The 18,239-nt window shown below is 39.3% G+C and overlaps 1 protein-coding gene across 2 annotated transcripts in view; it reads left to right on the top strand.

Annotated features, from left to right (window-relative positions):
• Window positions 1-18,239, top strand: part of Foxj3 (forkhead box J3) — a 98,551-nt gene that overhangs the window by 64,622 nt on the left and 15,690 nt on the right. The window contains exons 5-6 of one of the 2 annotated variants that reach the window (XM_028786768.1): window positions 3,262-3,345; window positions 13,159-13,260. In XM_028786768.1, coding sequence (XP_028642601.1) covers window positions 3,262-3,345; window positions 13,159-13,260 — 186 coding nt within the window. The remainder of the gene's footprint in view (window positions 1-3,261; window positions 3,346-13,158; window positions 13,261-18,239) is intronic. The other variant, XM_028786778.1, reaches the window with a different exon arrangement.

Genomic DNA, 18,239 nt, shown 5'->3' with positions numbered 1-18,239 from the left:
TCAATTCCCAGCAACCACATAGCAACTTACAACCATCTGTAATGAGATCTGATGCCTAGTCAGCTCACTTTTGATAAAGGTATTAATTTATTCAATTGATATTTGATAGCAGTCTTTATCATGGTGGAAAAAAAATACTGATCCTTACTTATTGAAAGTCAAGTGAAACAGAGGCCTTCTATACCCTAGAATCTCACAACAATTAAGCACAATAATTGATATGATTTTATGAGTGGTGTTCAGCTAGCATTTCAAAATGGAAGTAGGAAAAAATTATAGAGGTGTGTAAACTTAAAATAACAAAAACAGTGTTCATAGAAATGATAAATCCCTGTGTTTGTTTCTGGAATATTGTATTAACCTGGTCTTTTCTACTTTGTGAGTTCTTTTTTTCCCTACTCTTGGTCTCCCATCCACCACTCCCACCCCTTTCACCTCCTATCACTAGATAGGAGAGAATGAATGATAGAGAGGGAGAGATCTCTGAATCTAGTTTCTCTCTTTTGTTTCTTTGATCATGGCTACTGACAAGCCGCAAACAATCCTCCTGAACTACCAACCATGCCTATCAGGGCTCTAACATTTATATACCCTCTGAAAAGTTATAGAATTCTAAAGGTCACAGAGTCTCAAACAGTGTGCAGCTGGCAAAGCCACACCTCTGGTAGAGCACGAGGTTGTTGCGGACAGTGACGCAGTCCCACATCCCCACATCTGGGATTAGAATGAAAACATATTCTTATAATATTTCTGTGTTTTTAAAGAAACCAAAATTCCAAAAGTGTCACTACACATTACTTTTTCTTTAGACTAGGATGTCATATTTGTAAGCGCCCAGTTAGGTGACATGGTTCTTGTCATATTTATATCAGATCCAGTTGGCTCATTAACTGGAAAGCAGTGACTACTTTCCAAAAAGTAGCATAGAGGCAGTAGCTGGAAAATGAGACCAGTGTCCACATACACTAATATCTCAGCCTGCCATCACAACCTTCTACACTGATATTTTGGTCTAATTTGTTGAGCATTGTTTTCTCTTTTCCATTTCAGGATAGGTTTACTTTAAGTACTTGCTTTGTGTCTTATGTTGTTATTATTACAGACATGAGGAAAGAAACTTTTGTCCTTAAGGAGGTCATAGCCTAGACAAAACTATAAGTGTTATGGGAAGTCAGTGGTCTAAACAGGTAAAAAGCACAGAAATGTTACAGAGAGAGAGAGAGAAAAAAAAAATGGTAAATTCACAGGTTTGGCAAGAAGAACAGAGGCTTTCCTTGGTTAATGTTTAGAGTAAGTTTGAATGTCGAATATGGGTTGATTAGTGGTAGGGTGATAATGTAGATTGTGCAGTCACCATTGAGGTTAGGATGCAGACACATGAAACATACTGTATCCACAGAACTGATTTGGGCTGCAGATATAGTTCATTTGGTAGATTGCTTGCCTAATGTGCACAAAGTTTTGGCAGTACCTTGTAAACTGGACGTGGTGGCACATGTTACCTTGTCTCAAAGCATGTGTAGGGGTTGGGGCATAAGGATGGCTCAGCAGGTAAGTTCTTACCATTCAAACATGAGTTCCATACCTGGTAGTCACACAAAGGTAGAAGGAGAGAACTAACTTCATAGAGTTGTTCTTTGATCTCCATACACGCACCATGGTACACACATCAACGTGCCGTGTGTGCGTGCATGCATGCGTGCGTGTAGAAATGTAAGGCTGAAGTGTGAGCTTGAGAGGAGAGGTGTTTTTCCTTTATTGTTTGGTGTTGCAGAACAAGCAGCCTAGGAAGATAAATACAAATGCAAGGCTCAGTTTTGAGTAATAATGCTTCAGCTAATCATGTGTAAATCTGGTGTATAAGCTAAAGTTTCTATTGCTGTATTGAAACACAATGAACAAAAGCTGCTTGTGGAGGAAAGGGTTTATTTTACTCTCTCTTCCATGTAGCAGTTCATCATTGAAAGATGATGTAGAAAGATTTGTAGGTCCCAGGCTATAGAGACTAAAATATCTTTAATTGTAAAATAAGGTTACAGTGTAAATCTCATGTAATTAACCATTACTAAGAATCAGTTACAGGGGCAGATGAGATAGCTAGGAGGTGGTAGTGCTTGATCTGCAGGCATGAGGGCCTGAGTTCAAATTCCAGCCATCATATAAAAAACTGGGTCTGGTTTATGGTTGCATGTTCTTGTAACCCCACCATTGAGGGATGGAGATGGGCAGATCTGGAGTGTTCCCAGCCATCTAACCTCTTCCTGTGGAACAGTGAGTTTCTTCCTAATGAGAGGTCTGTCTTAAGGCAAGTAAGGTAGAGCATAATAGAGGAGACATCTAACATGCTTTGGCCACTATGTGTGTGCTTTGGAATGCACACCCCCACACTCAACCCTCTCCCCACAGTTTTTAAAATAAAAATAATTAATAAAGTAATAATGAGTCACTCACTAAAAACGTAGTTGGTTGTTGGTTTTCTCTTGAAAATGGTAAATGCCCTTGAACTGAGACCTGTGGCAGTGGTCTCTTTAATAATTCAGCTGTGAGCTTCCCTTTTCTGTTTTCTTCTCTTTTGTCCATGCCTGTAATCTTAGTTGTTCATGAGGCTGAAACAGGAGGACTACAAGGATAAGGCCCATTTGGGTAACTTAATGAGATCCTGTTTCAAGGTAAAAACTTCCAAAATGGGCTGGAGGTGTAGCTGGCAGTGGGGCACCTTGCCTGTTAGGTGAGGCCTGGAGCTCAGTGGCTGGACCACCAATATAACTAAGCAGTTGTGTTTCTTTCCATTCTTTTTGTCAGTTGTTACATTTTCAAAATTCTTGTTTTTGGAGAAGGTTATTGTCTTAGTTAGAATCTCATTGCTATGAGGAGACAACATGACCAAGGCAGCTCTTACAAAGGAAAACATTTATTTGGTGCTGGCTTATAGTTTCAGAAGTTCAGTCCATTATCATCATGGTGAGAGGCGTGGCAGACATGGTGCTGGAGGAGCTAAGAGTTCTATATCTGAAGGCAGCCAGGAGGGGTTGTGGATGGGGGCCTGACCATAGGAGATCTCAAAGTTTACCCCCACAGTGACACAGTTCCTTCAACAAGGCCATATTTCCTAGTAGTGCCACTCCATGTAGGCCAAGCACTCAAACAAACACATAAGTCTATGGGGCCCATACCTATTCAAGACACAATTATTAATATTTCTTTAAATGTTTTAAGGTTTACTGTAATATACAATTAATGTAATTTGTTGTTTATCTTTAGGGTTCTTACTGGGCAATAGACACCAATCCGAAGGAAGACGCGCTGCCTACTCGGCCAAAGAAGAGGGCAAGATCTGTAGAACGGGTAAAGCTCATTATCATAATTCATGAGTGTTGAGCATATCAGAAATGTAGACTCTTAAAATTCGTTTCCAGTCGATGACTTGTAATCCCATTCAAAGTAAGATTTTGTTTTATAGTTTGTATTTTTCAGAGCCTTTTCCAGCTTTTGTTTGATCCTCACACTTTGAGCAAGGGAGGCAATTTAGAAATTGTGTGAAGGTTTTACTCAGTAGGACACACCTGCTGTGTAAGTCTCACACTCCAGGCTTCTGAGCTTTAATCGGGTAGCTTGTTCTGTACCTCAAACATTGTGAATTGATTTTTAAATGACAGCCATTTCACAGATGTTCTTCATGGTCATATCAAATTTTTTTCCTTGTCCTCACAGTGCTTTCCTCCTCTTTCACCCATATGGTAGTTATTCTGTATACAGTCTGTGTGCTTGTGTTGGTATGGATCCTTGGTTAAAGCTAATTTCCAAGAATGAAAGAGAAAAAGACCTTTGGTTGATATTTTAATATGTGTTATAATAGGTATAGTCAACATGTCAGCTGTCACCATGTGGTGACTGCATGTCAGTTTTCCTCCCCCTTTTACAGTAGCAGCATTACAGCTAAATATCCCTGCTCATCCTCCTATGCTGCTGGACTCGCCTCGGCTGTTGACTACTCAGTACAGCCTCTCCTTGTGTTTATATTTGTGGTGCTGTAGAATTTTTATAAAATTCTTTTCACACACACTTTATAGTAATTTTTTCTATATGTTCTATATTTTCTCCTTCTCTGAACTAATGTCCCCTTAAAGACAGGGAAACAAAGTATTCATATCTCTAGCATTAGTGTTTTTACACAGCCTATAGTGGATATTAAATGTTTGCAAAGTTAAGTCAGGAAAAAAAGATTGTAATGTAAAGAAAATGGAGTAATGTGTGGTAAAATAAATTTGACATATGCCTGTCTGCTGCTGGTAAAAAAAAAACGTCTAAGCCTTGAAGAAAAGGACCAAGATGATATAGATAATAGATATAGATATGTGGATAGGCTGTAGGCCACAGGGCACAGCCACCCAGGCAGAACGCAGGAAATTTGACTGGGCTTACCCTGCACTGCTTATCCCACCCCCATGGTGGTACTGGGCTGAAGGGAAGCACAGAGACACCGCTCTGGGGTTGGGAAAGTGCAGTCTGAGATGTGGGAAGCTCGTTTTGAGGTCCCTGGGCCTGCGATGAGGCCTGGGCTATGGGGTTACCAGATTCTTGGCATCTAGGCACCGTTGGGAGTTGTAGAACAGCAGAGAATGGAGTCCAGAGCCCTCAGGCTGGGGACAGCATCTAGCCTGGGCTTGATGGATGCAGCTTGGTGGCCGTTGTGGCTGGAAGCAGAGAGGCCTTCTATGGGAGATTAAAGTTTCGGTTCTATAGACAGAGGCATTCATCATGGCTCCCCATGGCAGATCATGATGAAAAGAGACAATCCATGGTTCCAAATAGTTTATTGATTGTTCATGGCAAAAAATGGATGTATAATGTACCATACCCAACTTTTCAGGGCGGACCTGAGATAAAATACCTTTTGCAGGGAGGGATGTCTGGGAAGGGAAGCTTATTGGTTAAGCCCTCTTGGCCTCTAGGTACCTCATTAGCATAGAGGACTCTGTTTTAGGTCTCAGTCTCTTTTATGTGAGAAGCATGGAGGCATGGCAGGTGTTCCAAGTCAGGAATCTGGCAGAGAGCTGGGGTCACCTAAGCCTCAGGCATGTGCCCACCAAGTCTCCGGGTCTCAACCTGCTCTACCCTGTTAAACTTCCTGGCATGGTTTTACATCCTGCAATTGGCAGGTAGGCAGAGACTCTGTCTTTAAAAAAAACGTACAATTAGGACCACAGACTAGGTTTGAATTAGGGCTGTGTGAGTATGACCACAGAAGAACTGATGTTGTAGGCCAGGCATCAGTTCTATAAAATTAAAAATGAATTTTGGGGCCTTGATTGTTGGCATTTTAAGTGAACCAGTATTATAATAAAAGTAGTTTATATGCCAGGTGGTAGTTGGTTCACGCCTTTAATCCCAGCAGTCAGTCGGGGAGACAGATGGATCTCAGTGTTCAAGTCCAGCCTGGTCTACACAGTAAGTTCCGGGAAAGCCAGGGCTACACAGAGAATCCCTGTCTCAAAAAACATGCCTGGGTATGTATATAAAAAATAGTTAATAGCTGTTGCCAGAATATCCAGAAATTTGAAGGTAGGGAAAATATGTTCACTTTGTTTGGCCCATGATATCATCAAGTAGTCTGAATGGGTAAGACAAAGGGGCTGAGAGATTAGGTGCTTTTTTTCTGTTATTAATCTCTTTGGAAGTTCCTGGAGTTTGACTTTATATTCAGAAGTTGGAATTGGTAATCAGTCGGCAGCTATGCACTCTTTGTATGTCAAGCTTCCCTTCTTCTTCTGTTATTCTTAGAGAAACCTTGTTTACCTTTGAAGTCCCAGATGCCCCCTAGAGCCCACCTGTTGACAGTTGTATGGTCAGAGTCTAAAGAAACCCTAGATTCAAGGTGGAGCAGCAGGTGCTCTTGAATGTAAATATAGACTTGGTACTTGATAAATTCAAGTTTTTGCTATGCAGTTTTAAATTTTCTTCACTTTAAGATTAAAGTGAAAAAATTTCAAAAACAAGACATTCACGTGGACCACATTTTCTCAATACTGCTTGCTGATGCTTTCTTTTGGCCCAAGTTGTCTGTTAGTTGGCAGGATGGGAGAGGAGCCTATATGAAGAGATGTGCTGAGAGTAGTGTACATGCAATCAGGTGGACACATGGTTAATACATACCTGAAAGAAAATGTTTAAAGTCACAGTAACTTCCTGTCCCGAGAAATCCACATGTCTGTATTTTTCATTGGGAAACATTCTTGGGGGCTGGTTGTAAAGTATGTAGTGTTCTGTAGTATATATTGCTTTTTTCTTTTTTTCTTTTTTTTTTTTTTAAACTTTTTTTTTTTTTGGTTTTTCGAGACAGGGTCTCTCTGTGTAGTCCTGGCTGTCCTGGAACTCACTTTGTAGACCAGGCTGGCCTCGAACTCAGAAATCCGCCTGCCTCTGCCTCCCAAGTGCTGGGATTAAAGGTGTGCGCCACCACAGCCCGGCTTATTGCTTTTTTCTTTTTGGTTGCTTGGTTGGTTTGCTTTTGGTTTTGGTTTTATGAGACAGGAATTCTCTGTGTAGCCCTTGCTGTCCTGGAACTTACTGTGTAGACCAGGCTGAATTTGAACACTGAGATCCATCTGTCTCCCGACTGACTGCTGGGATTAAAGGTGTGAACCAACTACTGCCTGGTGGATATATTGCTTTTATTAGAATACTTCACATTTTTAATAACCATTGGATTATGTTTTAGAAACATGTGAATCTAATATCCTTTAGTTTATCACAGAACAGTAAAATTAGGAACAAAGGTAGTTAGTCTTTGGGGGTGTCTTTGTGTGTAAGCTTTAAGTTGGTTGAGTGTCAGGTCTAGGAAAGACTTCCTTCTGAGGTCCTACAAGTCTGATGCTTCTAAAGTAGAAATGTACTTGATGTGGTGCAAGAAGGAAGGAATAGTAGGGCTGACAGCAACAGTTGAAGGTGGAAGCCTGAGGCAGGCTGCCTGGTCTTTATACCCACTGTGAAGGTACCTGAGGGAGGTGCAGCCGCTGCAGGGAAGGAGGAGTTGTTAGGAGGAGTTGTTAGGAGTATCACTCCATCTCCTGTGTGGAGCATGAGCTTTCAAGGAACAGAGGACCATTTAAGGGAAGTCGCTGTGGGTGGTTTTGTCTTAAATTCTCTCCCTAAAACATTATCATACAAATTATTTGAAAGTGAAAAGGCCAAGTAGGGGCTGGAGAGATGGCTCAGCAGTTAAGAGCACTGACTGCTCTTCCAGAGGTCCTGAGTTCAATTCACAGCAACCACACCTTGGCACACAAACATCTGTAATGGGATCTGATGCCCTCTTCTGGTGTATGCGAAGACAGCAGCAGTGTACTCACATAACATTAAATAAATAAATCTCTTTAAAAAAAAAAAAAGGCCAAGTAGTATATGAACTATTTAAAATATGCTGGCTTTAAAAAATTAGTCTATAATTCTCCAGGGGTTTTGTTTGTTTGTTTGTTTGTTTGTTTGTTTGTTTGTTTTGAAACACCATGAAGTTGAAATACTTAGTACTTTTTGGTGAAGAAAAAAACTAAATTGTGTGCAGTTAGGAATCATTTTCATTTAAGACAAGAGCTGGAAGGTGGACATATAATTAGAAAAGGATATCTTTTTATTTTTATTCATATTACATCCCAATTACCACCCCCCTCCTCCCAGTCTCTCACAAATCCCCTCCCCTATTACCCTGTTTCCTTCTCCTTAGAGAAGGGGAAGTCCCCCTTGGCTACTACTCCACCCTGGGATGTCTAGTCCTAGCAGGACTAAGCAACTTATCACCCACTGAGGCCCAACCAGGCAGTCAAAGTAGGGCAAGAAGATCTAATGGCAGGCAACAGAGTCAGAGACAGTCCTCATCCAATTGTTAGGAGACCCACATGAAGACCAAGCTGCATATCTGTTACAAATGTTGGGGGTTGGGGGGGGGCTAAGTCCAACCCCCTGCATGCTCATTGGTTGGTGGTTCAGACTCTGTGAGACCCTCTAGATCATTTTTTGTGGTGTCCTTGACCCCTCTGGCTCAGACAGTTCTATCCCCTACTCAAGACTTCCTGAGCTCCACCTGGTGTTTGACTGTGGATCTCTGTATCTGCTTCCATCCACTGCTTGATGAAGCCTCTCAGGAGACAGTTATGCTAGGTTCCTATCTACAAGCATAGCAGAGTATCATTGAGTCAGGGGTTGGCTCTCTCTCTCTCTCATGGGATGGGTCTTAAGTTAATAAAGAAATAGTATAATATCACAATCATAGTTTACTTAATATAGTACTTTTTCATGTAGGCATTTTTACTATTTTCCTCATCATGAATCTCTCTCATTGTAATATATTGTCTGTATACATTGACAGTTCTTGCAAAGACAGTGTTACAATTTTTGCATGAGTTTTAAAACTTGAGAGGAAAATAATAGTCTTCTATGTCATCATCTGTTTCTGCTTTAATGTATACCTCAAAGTCCTAAGTTTTCTCTGCTATACTTTGCCTTTGAGCAAAAGACCTTTTAGGTATATCTTTTACCAATAAATTCATTTATTTCTCCCTCTCTCTAAAAGGGAATTCTTTTCCTTTTTGAAATCACATCAGTGCATGTATGTGTGGGTACCTATGTTGAGGTAGATTCTTGCTTTGTAGCCTAGACAGTCTTCAGACTTATATGTCCTTACACCAGCCCCAAGCACTGTGACTGACACTGCCACATTATGCCTATTGTGTTGCTTTCTTGAATATTTACATTAATAACACAGTATGGATTGACTTAGGTTTGTTTCCTGGAGTTTTGAGAATAGTACTGTCATTTCTGTTGAGTAACCCACAAGTCATTTTCCTATTAATATTCCCCTGTATGCAGTATGTTATTTTTCTTTGGATGCTTTCTGTGTTTATTTTCTGTGTTTTCAATTAGATGTATCTAAGCATGATTTTGTTTTCCCTTTGAATTTCTCCTTGGTTCACTGAGCTGCTCACATTTTCAGATTTGTCTTTTGCTAGATTTTCAAATGTTAGTCATTATTTGCTTATTTTTTCATGTCACTTTTTCTATTCTCAAAGTCATACCAACTAGTTATGTTTTTTTGTTTTTGTTTTTGTTTTTTTTGAGACAGGGTTTCTCTGTGGAGCCCTGGCTGTCCTGGAACTCACTCTGTAGACCAGGCTGGCCTCGAACTCAGAAATCCGCCTGCCTCTGCCTCCCAAGTGCTGGGATCAAAGGCGTGCGCCACCACCGCCCAGCTTAGTTATGTTTTTAATTGTATTTTTACAGTGGTATTTTCACATGTATATATGTCTTGAGTTGCTAGTGCATGATGTGCTGATTGAGCCTTTTGCTCAGTCACCAGTATTTGTTCACTCTTCTACTTGAGACTGAAAAAGCAACTTAAGAAAGGGTTTGATTTAGTTTCAACTTACAAGCTTAGACATTACACTTGTCTTTCTTTTACCTTATTTCACTTAACCTGGTGTCCTTCATTTCCTACAAGTAAGATTTCATTCTTCATTATTGAAAGCTACTCCATCTTGTATATATGTGAATATATGCATGTGTATATTCACAGTTACATACTTACTGTATCTACAATTATTGATGATCATCTCTCAGCTATTAGGATAGCTCTGGTAAATATGGGTAAATAATAGAGTGTTTTGACTTCGTTGTTGCATGCCAAGGAGAGCTGAGTGATGTGATTCTGAATTTACTTTTTAAAGTTGTTTTATTATATGTGCCTGAGTATTTTGCCTGTCTGTATGTCTGTGCATCACATGCATGCTTTGCATCTCTGGAGGTCAGAAGAGGGCATTGGATCCACTAGGACCTAGACTTACAGACGGCAGTTGTAAACTGTCATGTGGGTACTGGGAACCTAATCCAGGTCCTGTGGAAGGACAACAAGTGCTCATAATGTCTTGAGTCAACTCTCCAGCTCCTAATTTAAATTTTGAGGGAACTTCATACCGATTCTTGTAGTGACTTTACTTATGTTGCCGCGGGCTTATGAGCATTCCTTTGTTATTACATTTTATCAGCATTTCCTTTGGTTTTTGTGTTTTAGTATGTAGCATTTTCAGTGGTATTGTTTTATTTTCTGTCTTATATCTTTAATTTGTATTTTTCATGTCTAATCTTACTCAACATTGTTTTTATATGTTTGTTTGTTTGTTTGTTTTTGTTTCTTTGAGACCAGGGTATCACTGTGCACCCTTGCTGGCCTAGAGTTTGCTGAATAGACCAGGCTGGCTTGAATTATCAGAGATCTCCTGCCTCTGCCTTCCAAGTGCTGGGATTAAAGGAATGAACCACCACGCCTGTCTCATTCATGGTCTCTTTTGAGAATTGTATTATTAGAATATCTGCCACCTTTCAGTTGGTCTAATTGTTTAGATATTAGTGCTCATCAGATAGAGAGCTGAAAGATATTTCTTGTGTTGAATGGATGTCTCATTACTCTGTTTTGCTTATTGCTTGTTTTCTGTGCTTCTATAGTTCTATACAGAAAATAATTGATTATGCCTGTATCTTGAAACATTTTCCCTATGTTTTTCTTCTAGAATGTTCAGTTTTAGGTTATTACATTAAGGCTTTGACCCATTGGGTTGATATTTATTGGTCTTGAGTTTCAGTGTTCAATGTTCTGCATATGGACATGAAGTTTCCCTGGCTCCATTTGTTAAAGAAGCCGCTCTTGGTCTGATATACTTGGGCACATTTGCTTAGCTGTATATGTCCTACTTTTCATTTTATTACTTGATAAAGACCATGACCAAAAGCAACTTGAAGAGGGAAGGCTTATATATCTATCACTGAGGGAAGCCATAGCAAGGACTCAAGCAGAAACCACAGAAAAGGGATGCTGCTCACTGGCTTGCTCTCTGTAGCTTGCTTAGGGGCCTTTTTTAAAAAATGGAACTCAGGACCACATGCTCCACTGTGGCACTGTCTACAGTGAGCTGGGCCCTTTCATCAGTCATTAAAGAATGCCCACAGGAGTACCTGCAGGCCAGCCTAATTGGGGGAATTTTATCAACACAGATTTTTTTCTTCCCAGATGATCCTAGATTTTATCAAGCTGATGGGAAAAAAATTAACCAGTACACTGAGGGTGGGTGAATTTATTTCTGGATTATCTGTTCTGGTCCATTGGCCTAAGTGTTTTTATATTAGTACTATGCTGATTTTGTTACTGTGACTCTGTTGTATGGAATGAAATCAGGTGTTGTAATTCCTGTACCTTAGCTTTTTGCTCAGAACTGCTTTGTTTGTCTAGAGTCTTTTGTTTGTCTGGATTGGTTTCAATATGAATTTTAGGTTTGCTTGGTTGATTTTTTTATTCCCCCCTGATTCTGTGAAGAATGCTGTTTTGTATTTTAATGAGTACTGCATTGAATTTATAGCTTACTTTGGGTAGGGTGAACATATTAACAGTGTTCTCACTTATGTAGGCAGCAAGTCTTTCTGCCTCTAGTATTTCCTTCAGTTTCTTTCTAAAGTACTTGGTAATTTTCACTGTGAACGTTTTTTACTTTGGTTAGCTTGATCAACATATTTTGGACTATGAGCTCTTAAGAATTGGGTTGTTTTCATGAGTTCATGCAAAATCATTATTGGAATATGGAAAAACTACTGGATCTTAATAGATTTTTGTATTCTATTTTAAAGAACACTTATCAGTTCTGATATTTTAGTGAAGTTCCTGGTTAGACCTTTTGAGACTCACTCAGCTTTCTGAAGCTCTCTGCTTTCTCTAGTTTTTGTTTGTTGTTCAAGTTATTACTAATTGTTTTCTTCTTTTTCATTCTTATTCTTCTTTTTTTTTTTTTTTTTTTGGTTTTTTGGTTTTTTTTGAGACAGAGTTTCTCTGTATAGCCCTGGCTGTCCTGGAACTCACTCTGTAGATCAGGCTGGCCTCGAACTCAGAAATCCGCCTGCCTCTGCCTCCCAAAATTTTCGTTCTTATATAAACCCCACTCTACTATTTTTCTTTCACAAATAGTATTTATCTAGTTTTTATTCATTTTCATGTTTTTAATCTTTTCACTGAGCTTTTTCTTATTTTTTTCAAATGTTCTTTATTTCATGAACATACTAATAATTCATTATAACATTTGAATCTTAGATGGGCATCCGTGGATTTTTTTTTTCCCCTTAGAGTTTCCTGTTGCTTTGGGGGTAAGATGAATCCAGGGCCTTGGGCCTCATGCAATCCCATAGTTACTGGTATTACATGATGCCAGTACCCCCATGTGTGCGTTTTTAAGAGCTGTGCTCAGTTGTAGCATGTGAAGGTGAGATTTCTTGCTAGAGAATCAGCACCATGGTCACAAGTTACTCATTTTTACATTCCTTACATTTTTAACACTGAAGGAAAAATTTTTTTTGGACACATACTCTTTAAATGCAGACATTTGTGTATTTTTTTGGAAACTCATGTTTATAACAGTGCATAGGACGTATTATTTAAAATATTGTTTTGTCACTTTTCTATGTAAGCAGTAACAATAATATAACAGAGGCCTAAATGAGATGCCTGTTTCTCAGCTGGAGACAGGTATAGATGAAGTCAGAGGAATATACAGGCATTTAGATGTCCAGACTCTTTCTAATCCTTTTTTCCCAGGGTTTCTCAATAATTGCCTAACTCAGCTTTCAAGCTAAACAAGACTATTCCCAACATATGTATATTTCAGTACACAGTGTGAGGGAGAGATTGCAGACACACAAACTCCTTTCAGAGAAATGCTGCAGAAGTTGCATGTATGACTCAACACTCCATTGACCATGACATAGTCAGATGACCACAGCTGGCTGCAGATAAGTCTGGGAAACGTGGTCCCTAGCGTGCAGCTACGGGTAGATAACTAACTGTTGCTGAAAAGGAGAAGTGGGGAAGCTGTTAGGAGTCAACTCCACCCCACCACCCTATCATGAGACTCACTATGTATAGTAAGGGGAGGGGCAGCAGACTTGGGAGGACTAGGTCAGTAGCATGCCAGAATATAGTAAGAATGCTGAAGGGATTTTAAATAGCTACTTATTTTCATATTTGTAAAAGCACAAAACTGGATATTGGAGAATTCGATAAAATCCCTTCAAACTGTGTCAAATTATTGGATATACAAGCTAATAATTGTTTATTTTGTTCTTGTATTTTAGGCCTCAACTCCATATAGCATAGATTCAGATTCTTTGGGAATGGAGTGTATTATTTCGGGAAGTGCCTCTCCAACTCTGGCAATCAACACTGTGACTAACAAAGTAATTCCAATTTTTAAACGTTTTTAAATGTCCTTGAGTAATGGCAATTGTTATGTATGGTGAAGTTTAAAGATGATATAAATTTGCTCAATCTATATGTGACAGCTTGAGACTTGAATCTAGAATGTTTTGAAGTGTATGCACAAATACCAGTTCTGGTGGGGGCTGTCCTATCATTACAGCTACAAAGGAAGTTAGGTAGAAGGATCACAATTTCAGAGTCTGTGTGGGCATCAGAATGAGGTCAAGGCCAACCTGGACAACTTAGTGATGATGCCTTGTCTTCAAAAAAATGTATGGACTGACAAGATAGCTCAGTAGGTAGAAGTGCTTGCTGCTAAGCGTGAGAACTTAAGAGTTCATTTCTTAAGGTGAGACCTATGGTGAGAAAATGGACTCCTTCAAATTGTCTTCTGACCTCCATGTGCTCACCTGATTGCCCCACCCTCTACAAAATAAGTAAATATAAATGTAATAAAAACAGATTTTTATTTTAGGAGCTAGATAGCTCAGTATTTCCCTAGCATGTAAAAGTAAGCCTTGAGTCCAATCCCTGGTAGTGTCTTCCCCGCCACTCTGTAATAATGATAATGATAAGTTAAAACAATTAGAAGAAAATATTTGTTGGGATGAATTGGAACATGCTTACTGAAAAGTTATATGCTAATTTAAATTTTTGACTCAGCTAGTTCCCATTGATAGAATTTCTGAGCTAGTATTTTCATTTATCAATTCATCTTGAAATTTGATTGGCTTTTCAGCTATGTAGTTGAAGAAAAGAGTTGTTAAATTGTATGGAACCTTTTTAGTTTCTTTGCTTGCTGATTTTATAAAGTACTCTGACAAATAACTTGAGGGAGAAAGGGCTCATCCTGGCTCACAGTTCAGGAGTACAGTCCATCATGGTAGGTAAATCAGGGTTACAGCATGATGAGTATCAGTGCTTAGTTTGATTTCTTCATTTTATATAGTCTAGGATCTCCACCCAACGATGGTCCTCCCCATGGATCAGTTAATCTAATCAGGATAATCACTCACAGGTAGTTCAGGCCTCCTCTAATGGGTGATGCTAGATCCTGTCAAGTTGACAACAGTAATCATCACAGAAGTCAACAGAATCCAGTAAAACAAATAATTTCCATAATTCTAGCAACATGTTAGAAGTCATTGTAATGGTGTTCAACCTGTTTTGTGATATTCAAGTCTAAAATTGCACCAAGAAATCATATTTGGTAGTCTGCTGTATTTTTGGAGATGTTTGGTAGTTAGATACACAGTGGGGTGCAAATGCCTCTTCTCCCCAAGACATTTCTGCTATGTCGGAAGTCTAATGTGCTTTGGGAGCTTCCTGAGGTGCCCTTTTCTATGGAGCACAGAAGTCTTGAAATTGCATCTTTGTTGTTTGTGCTCACAATCTTCACTCGTGTTTTACCTTGTCCCTGTAACCTCTGCCTTCTGCTTCTAGCCTGTCTACACTCTGTGCCATTTCTGCTTCCATTTTTCTCATGCACATATGTAAATACATCCTTGCACCTATGGGATCTGTTTGTAGGAAGGTAAAGATTGTCAAGAATTTGTTCGTGATGTAAGCAGATATCAGTTTTGAAAGGACACTAGCAGTGGAAATATAGTAATTTTTCTTTCCACAGGGCAATCTGTGGAATGATCACTGTCCTTAGGGAGGGAGGGAGGGAGTATTTGTGTGCTTCCTAGTGCTGATAGAGTTTGGTGAAGTCCTAATAGTTTTGTTTTCTATCTTGAATAGGGCCTAGACATCTAAATATCATCTCTAATGATGGGCATCTAAACTGAAAATTTTCTGTTGAAATGTTTATAGTTTGAAACCAGAAATCTCTAATAAAGCTTTTGCTAAGATGCTGAGGACCTAGACATGGACAGTTGAAGTTAAAACCCAGGAAGAAATAATGTTAGGATCTTCTGATCAAATCATATGATGTTCAAGGAGCTGCAGATTTTAGATCTTATTTTCAGATAACTAATACCAGACAAACCATTCTGACCTTCCCCCCCCTTCCCAACCTGTACAAACACGTTAGCACATCTACATGAGGGGCCAAAGAAGAAGGAGGAAATGGAGATAGAGACGACAGTCATTAAGGGACCAGGCAAATACATGAGCAAGATAAATTTTTCCTTTGGGATATTTCCTACTTGACAGACCCTGACAGGGGCCACAGAACAGGAACCTGAGACAGGTGTGTGTGAGAGCTACAGAAACCAGAGGGAGGGGACTATGAAATGAATGCTTAGGAGAAAAGAGCCTGAGGAATACCAGAAGTTGAAGTTTAAGTAAGGAAAATCCACTTTTGTTGTTGTTTGTTTGTTTGTTTGTTTTTCGAGACAGGGTTTCTCTGTGTAGCCCTGGCTGTCCTGGAACTCACTCTGTAGACCAGGCTGGCCTCGAACTCAGAAATCCACCTGCCTCTGCCTCCCAAGTGCTAGGATTAAAGGCGTGCACCACCACTGCCCGGCCGGAAAATCCACTTTTAAGCATTTGTGAAATCCTAATTCTGCAAGCTTGGTCTCAGATATAAAGAAAATAGACTCAGCACTGGCCAGAATCTAGCAGTCTTTCCAAACAGGGGACATAGATTACACTTGACAGTCTTCAGTGAGAAGTTGTGGTGAGTAATGTGGGCTGCCAGGTTATATTAAATCACCTTTGTCCTGTGAGTAAGGACAGACCATCATAGATTAACCTCAACTGCTTGTAGAGTGGTAGGTAAATATTTTTGTTAAAAGACAGTTAAATTCTGTTTAGAGATCATCTGGAGCCATAGTTTTCCACAAATTACTGATCAGCGTTCCATGCCTTATGAACAAGCCATCACTGCTCCAAGTTATTTTAAAAAATAATGAAACAGTACACCAGTATAGTAAGGAAACATAGAAAATCTCAAAAGTAAGAAGGGAAGGAACAAAGAAGAATTGGGAGGAAAGAAAACAGTGTTTAAATCTAGGTGTACCAGGAGTAGCATGAAGTGTAAATACGAGCAGTACTTGACTTACAGGTCAGAGGTTTAGACTGGCTGAGGAAAAGATGCACCTCTGCAGTACTTCTAGAAGATTTGTCCTAAGTGAAAAGTTGTATTTATAAGGAGGTGTTTGTATTGATTATGAAGTGACGATTTTTGTATCTAATAGCATACCCTGAAATTGACAGGATTGAAAGAAAAAAATGAACAAATCATTATTTGTAATGTTAGAGTTTAACATGTCAATAAACTCAGAACAAGAATATCAAGATCATGGTAAATAAAAAAATTCCATTAGAGTTGTAGAAATTTTGAATCCAAATTAGGAAATCTAAATCATGTACAATGTATATCCATCAATTGCATAATATATTTTTGAGTACCCATGGAGTAGTTACCAAAATCAGTATTTGGAAGGCATGCTATAACATACAAACATCCCATAGATGAGAAAATTCTTTAAATCAATGAAATACAAGTGACTTTAAAGCCTGTGAGACATAAAGTAATAGCCTCAGTTAAGTATTAATGGTTTAAGTATCTGGAAACAACCAAAACAAATTCAGTAAAGGACTGTGGTTTAAAAGTGGGGGAGGGGTGAACTAGAAAGTATTTTATGAAACAATAATCAAATGAGAATCCAGTGAACATTTATAAGCACACAGAACCACATGTCTGTAGAAGGTGAAAGTCCTAATATATGAGGTAAGAAAGTCCCAGGCAGCAGTTGAGTGTGCTGATGCATACCTGCAGTCCTAGTGCTGCTCTTGGAGCAACAGAAAGGACCAGGAGGCAAAGAAGTAGGAACAGCCCATAATCGGAGAAAAGCAGTAATCAGATCATCAATAATTGGTAGAAAATAAAGCCATAATTAAGTAAACACATAGTCTGTGCAGAAGATGATTGTAAAATGTCAGTTTTTCTTGTTGATGCTGATGGTTTGTTAGTTGGATAAGGAAAGTAGGGAGAGAAGAAGAGATGTAGATAAATAACAGACTGAGAAGTGTGGGGTAATGGGCCTGTGGGATGGCTCAGTTGGTAAGGCAGTTGCCTGTAATAACTGCTCATTCGTTCGTGTGACAGTACCTGACTAGAATGAATTCAAGGGAGAAAGGGTTTATACTCACTAGTCATGGCAGCAAGGGTAGCTGGTCATATTGCATCAGCATTCGGAAAGCAAAAAGTGAACAGGAAGTGGTGCAGCACTGTAGAATCTCAAGATTCACACCCCCTGAAGGCCTTGCAACCTCCCCAAATGGCGGCACCAATTGGAGACCAAGTGCTAATAAACATTTGACTCTGTGGGGCACATTTTATATTCAAACCACAGAGGCTCATAGAGACAAGTGCCTGAGTGAATTCTGGAACCCTTGTAAAGACACTGGATGTGATGAGATGCATTTGTGACCCTCATACTGAAGAGGTGGAGAAAGGAGGATCTCTGGCTCAGTGGCTAGCCAGTCTCCTTGCCTAGTTGGTAAACTCTAGGTCACTGAGAATTACTGTTAGAAAGGTGGATAACGATGCTGAACTTGGCACCTGAGACAATCTGCCCTGCATACACACACATTTAAATGAAGATTTTTCTCCCAAATATTAAACAAGAGAAAGCTTACAATAAATGAAACTGGTACCAACATAAGACTAGACAAACTGAGTAAATACAGCAGTGCTTTCAATAAGTATAAAAGGAAAAATCATCTTCACTGTAGAAAAAATCAATTTTAGATAGGTCTGAGATCTAATTCATAAAATAATAATGTTTTCACTTAGATAAAATATTTTTTAATAGGGGAAAGGCAATAATATTTAGAGCAGATAATGCAATAGGAAACAAGTGTTTGTGAAAGAGAAACCATAAGTGATTTTTAACATAGAAAATCCTGGCAGTAGTGGTAGATCTCCATGTGCTGAGATAGGAGATGAGGCTCGCTGCTGACATGGATGGTTAGGAGGAGGAGCAGTAGCAAGGTTTGGGGAAAC

This window comes from Grammomys surdaster, unplaced genomic scaffold (assembly GCF_004785775.1).
Source record: "Grammomys surdaster isolate TR1022 unplaced genomic scaffold, NIH_TR_1.0 100, whole genome shotgun sequence".
In the NCBI taxonomy this organism is placed as follows: Eukaryota; Metazoa; Chordata; class Mammalia; order Rodentia; family Muridae; genus Grammomys; species Grammomys surdaster.
Note: the sequence above shows the minus strand (reverse complement) of the source record. Positions and strands in the feature narration are given on the sequence as shown.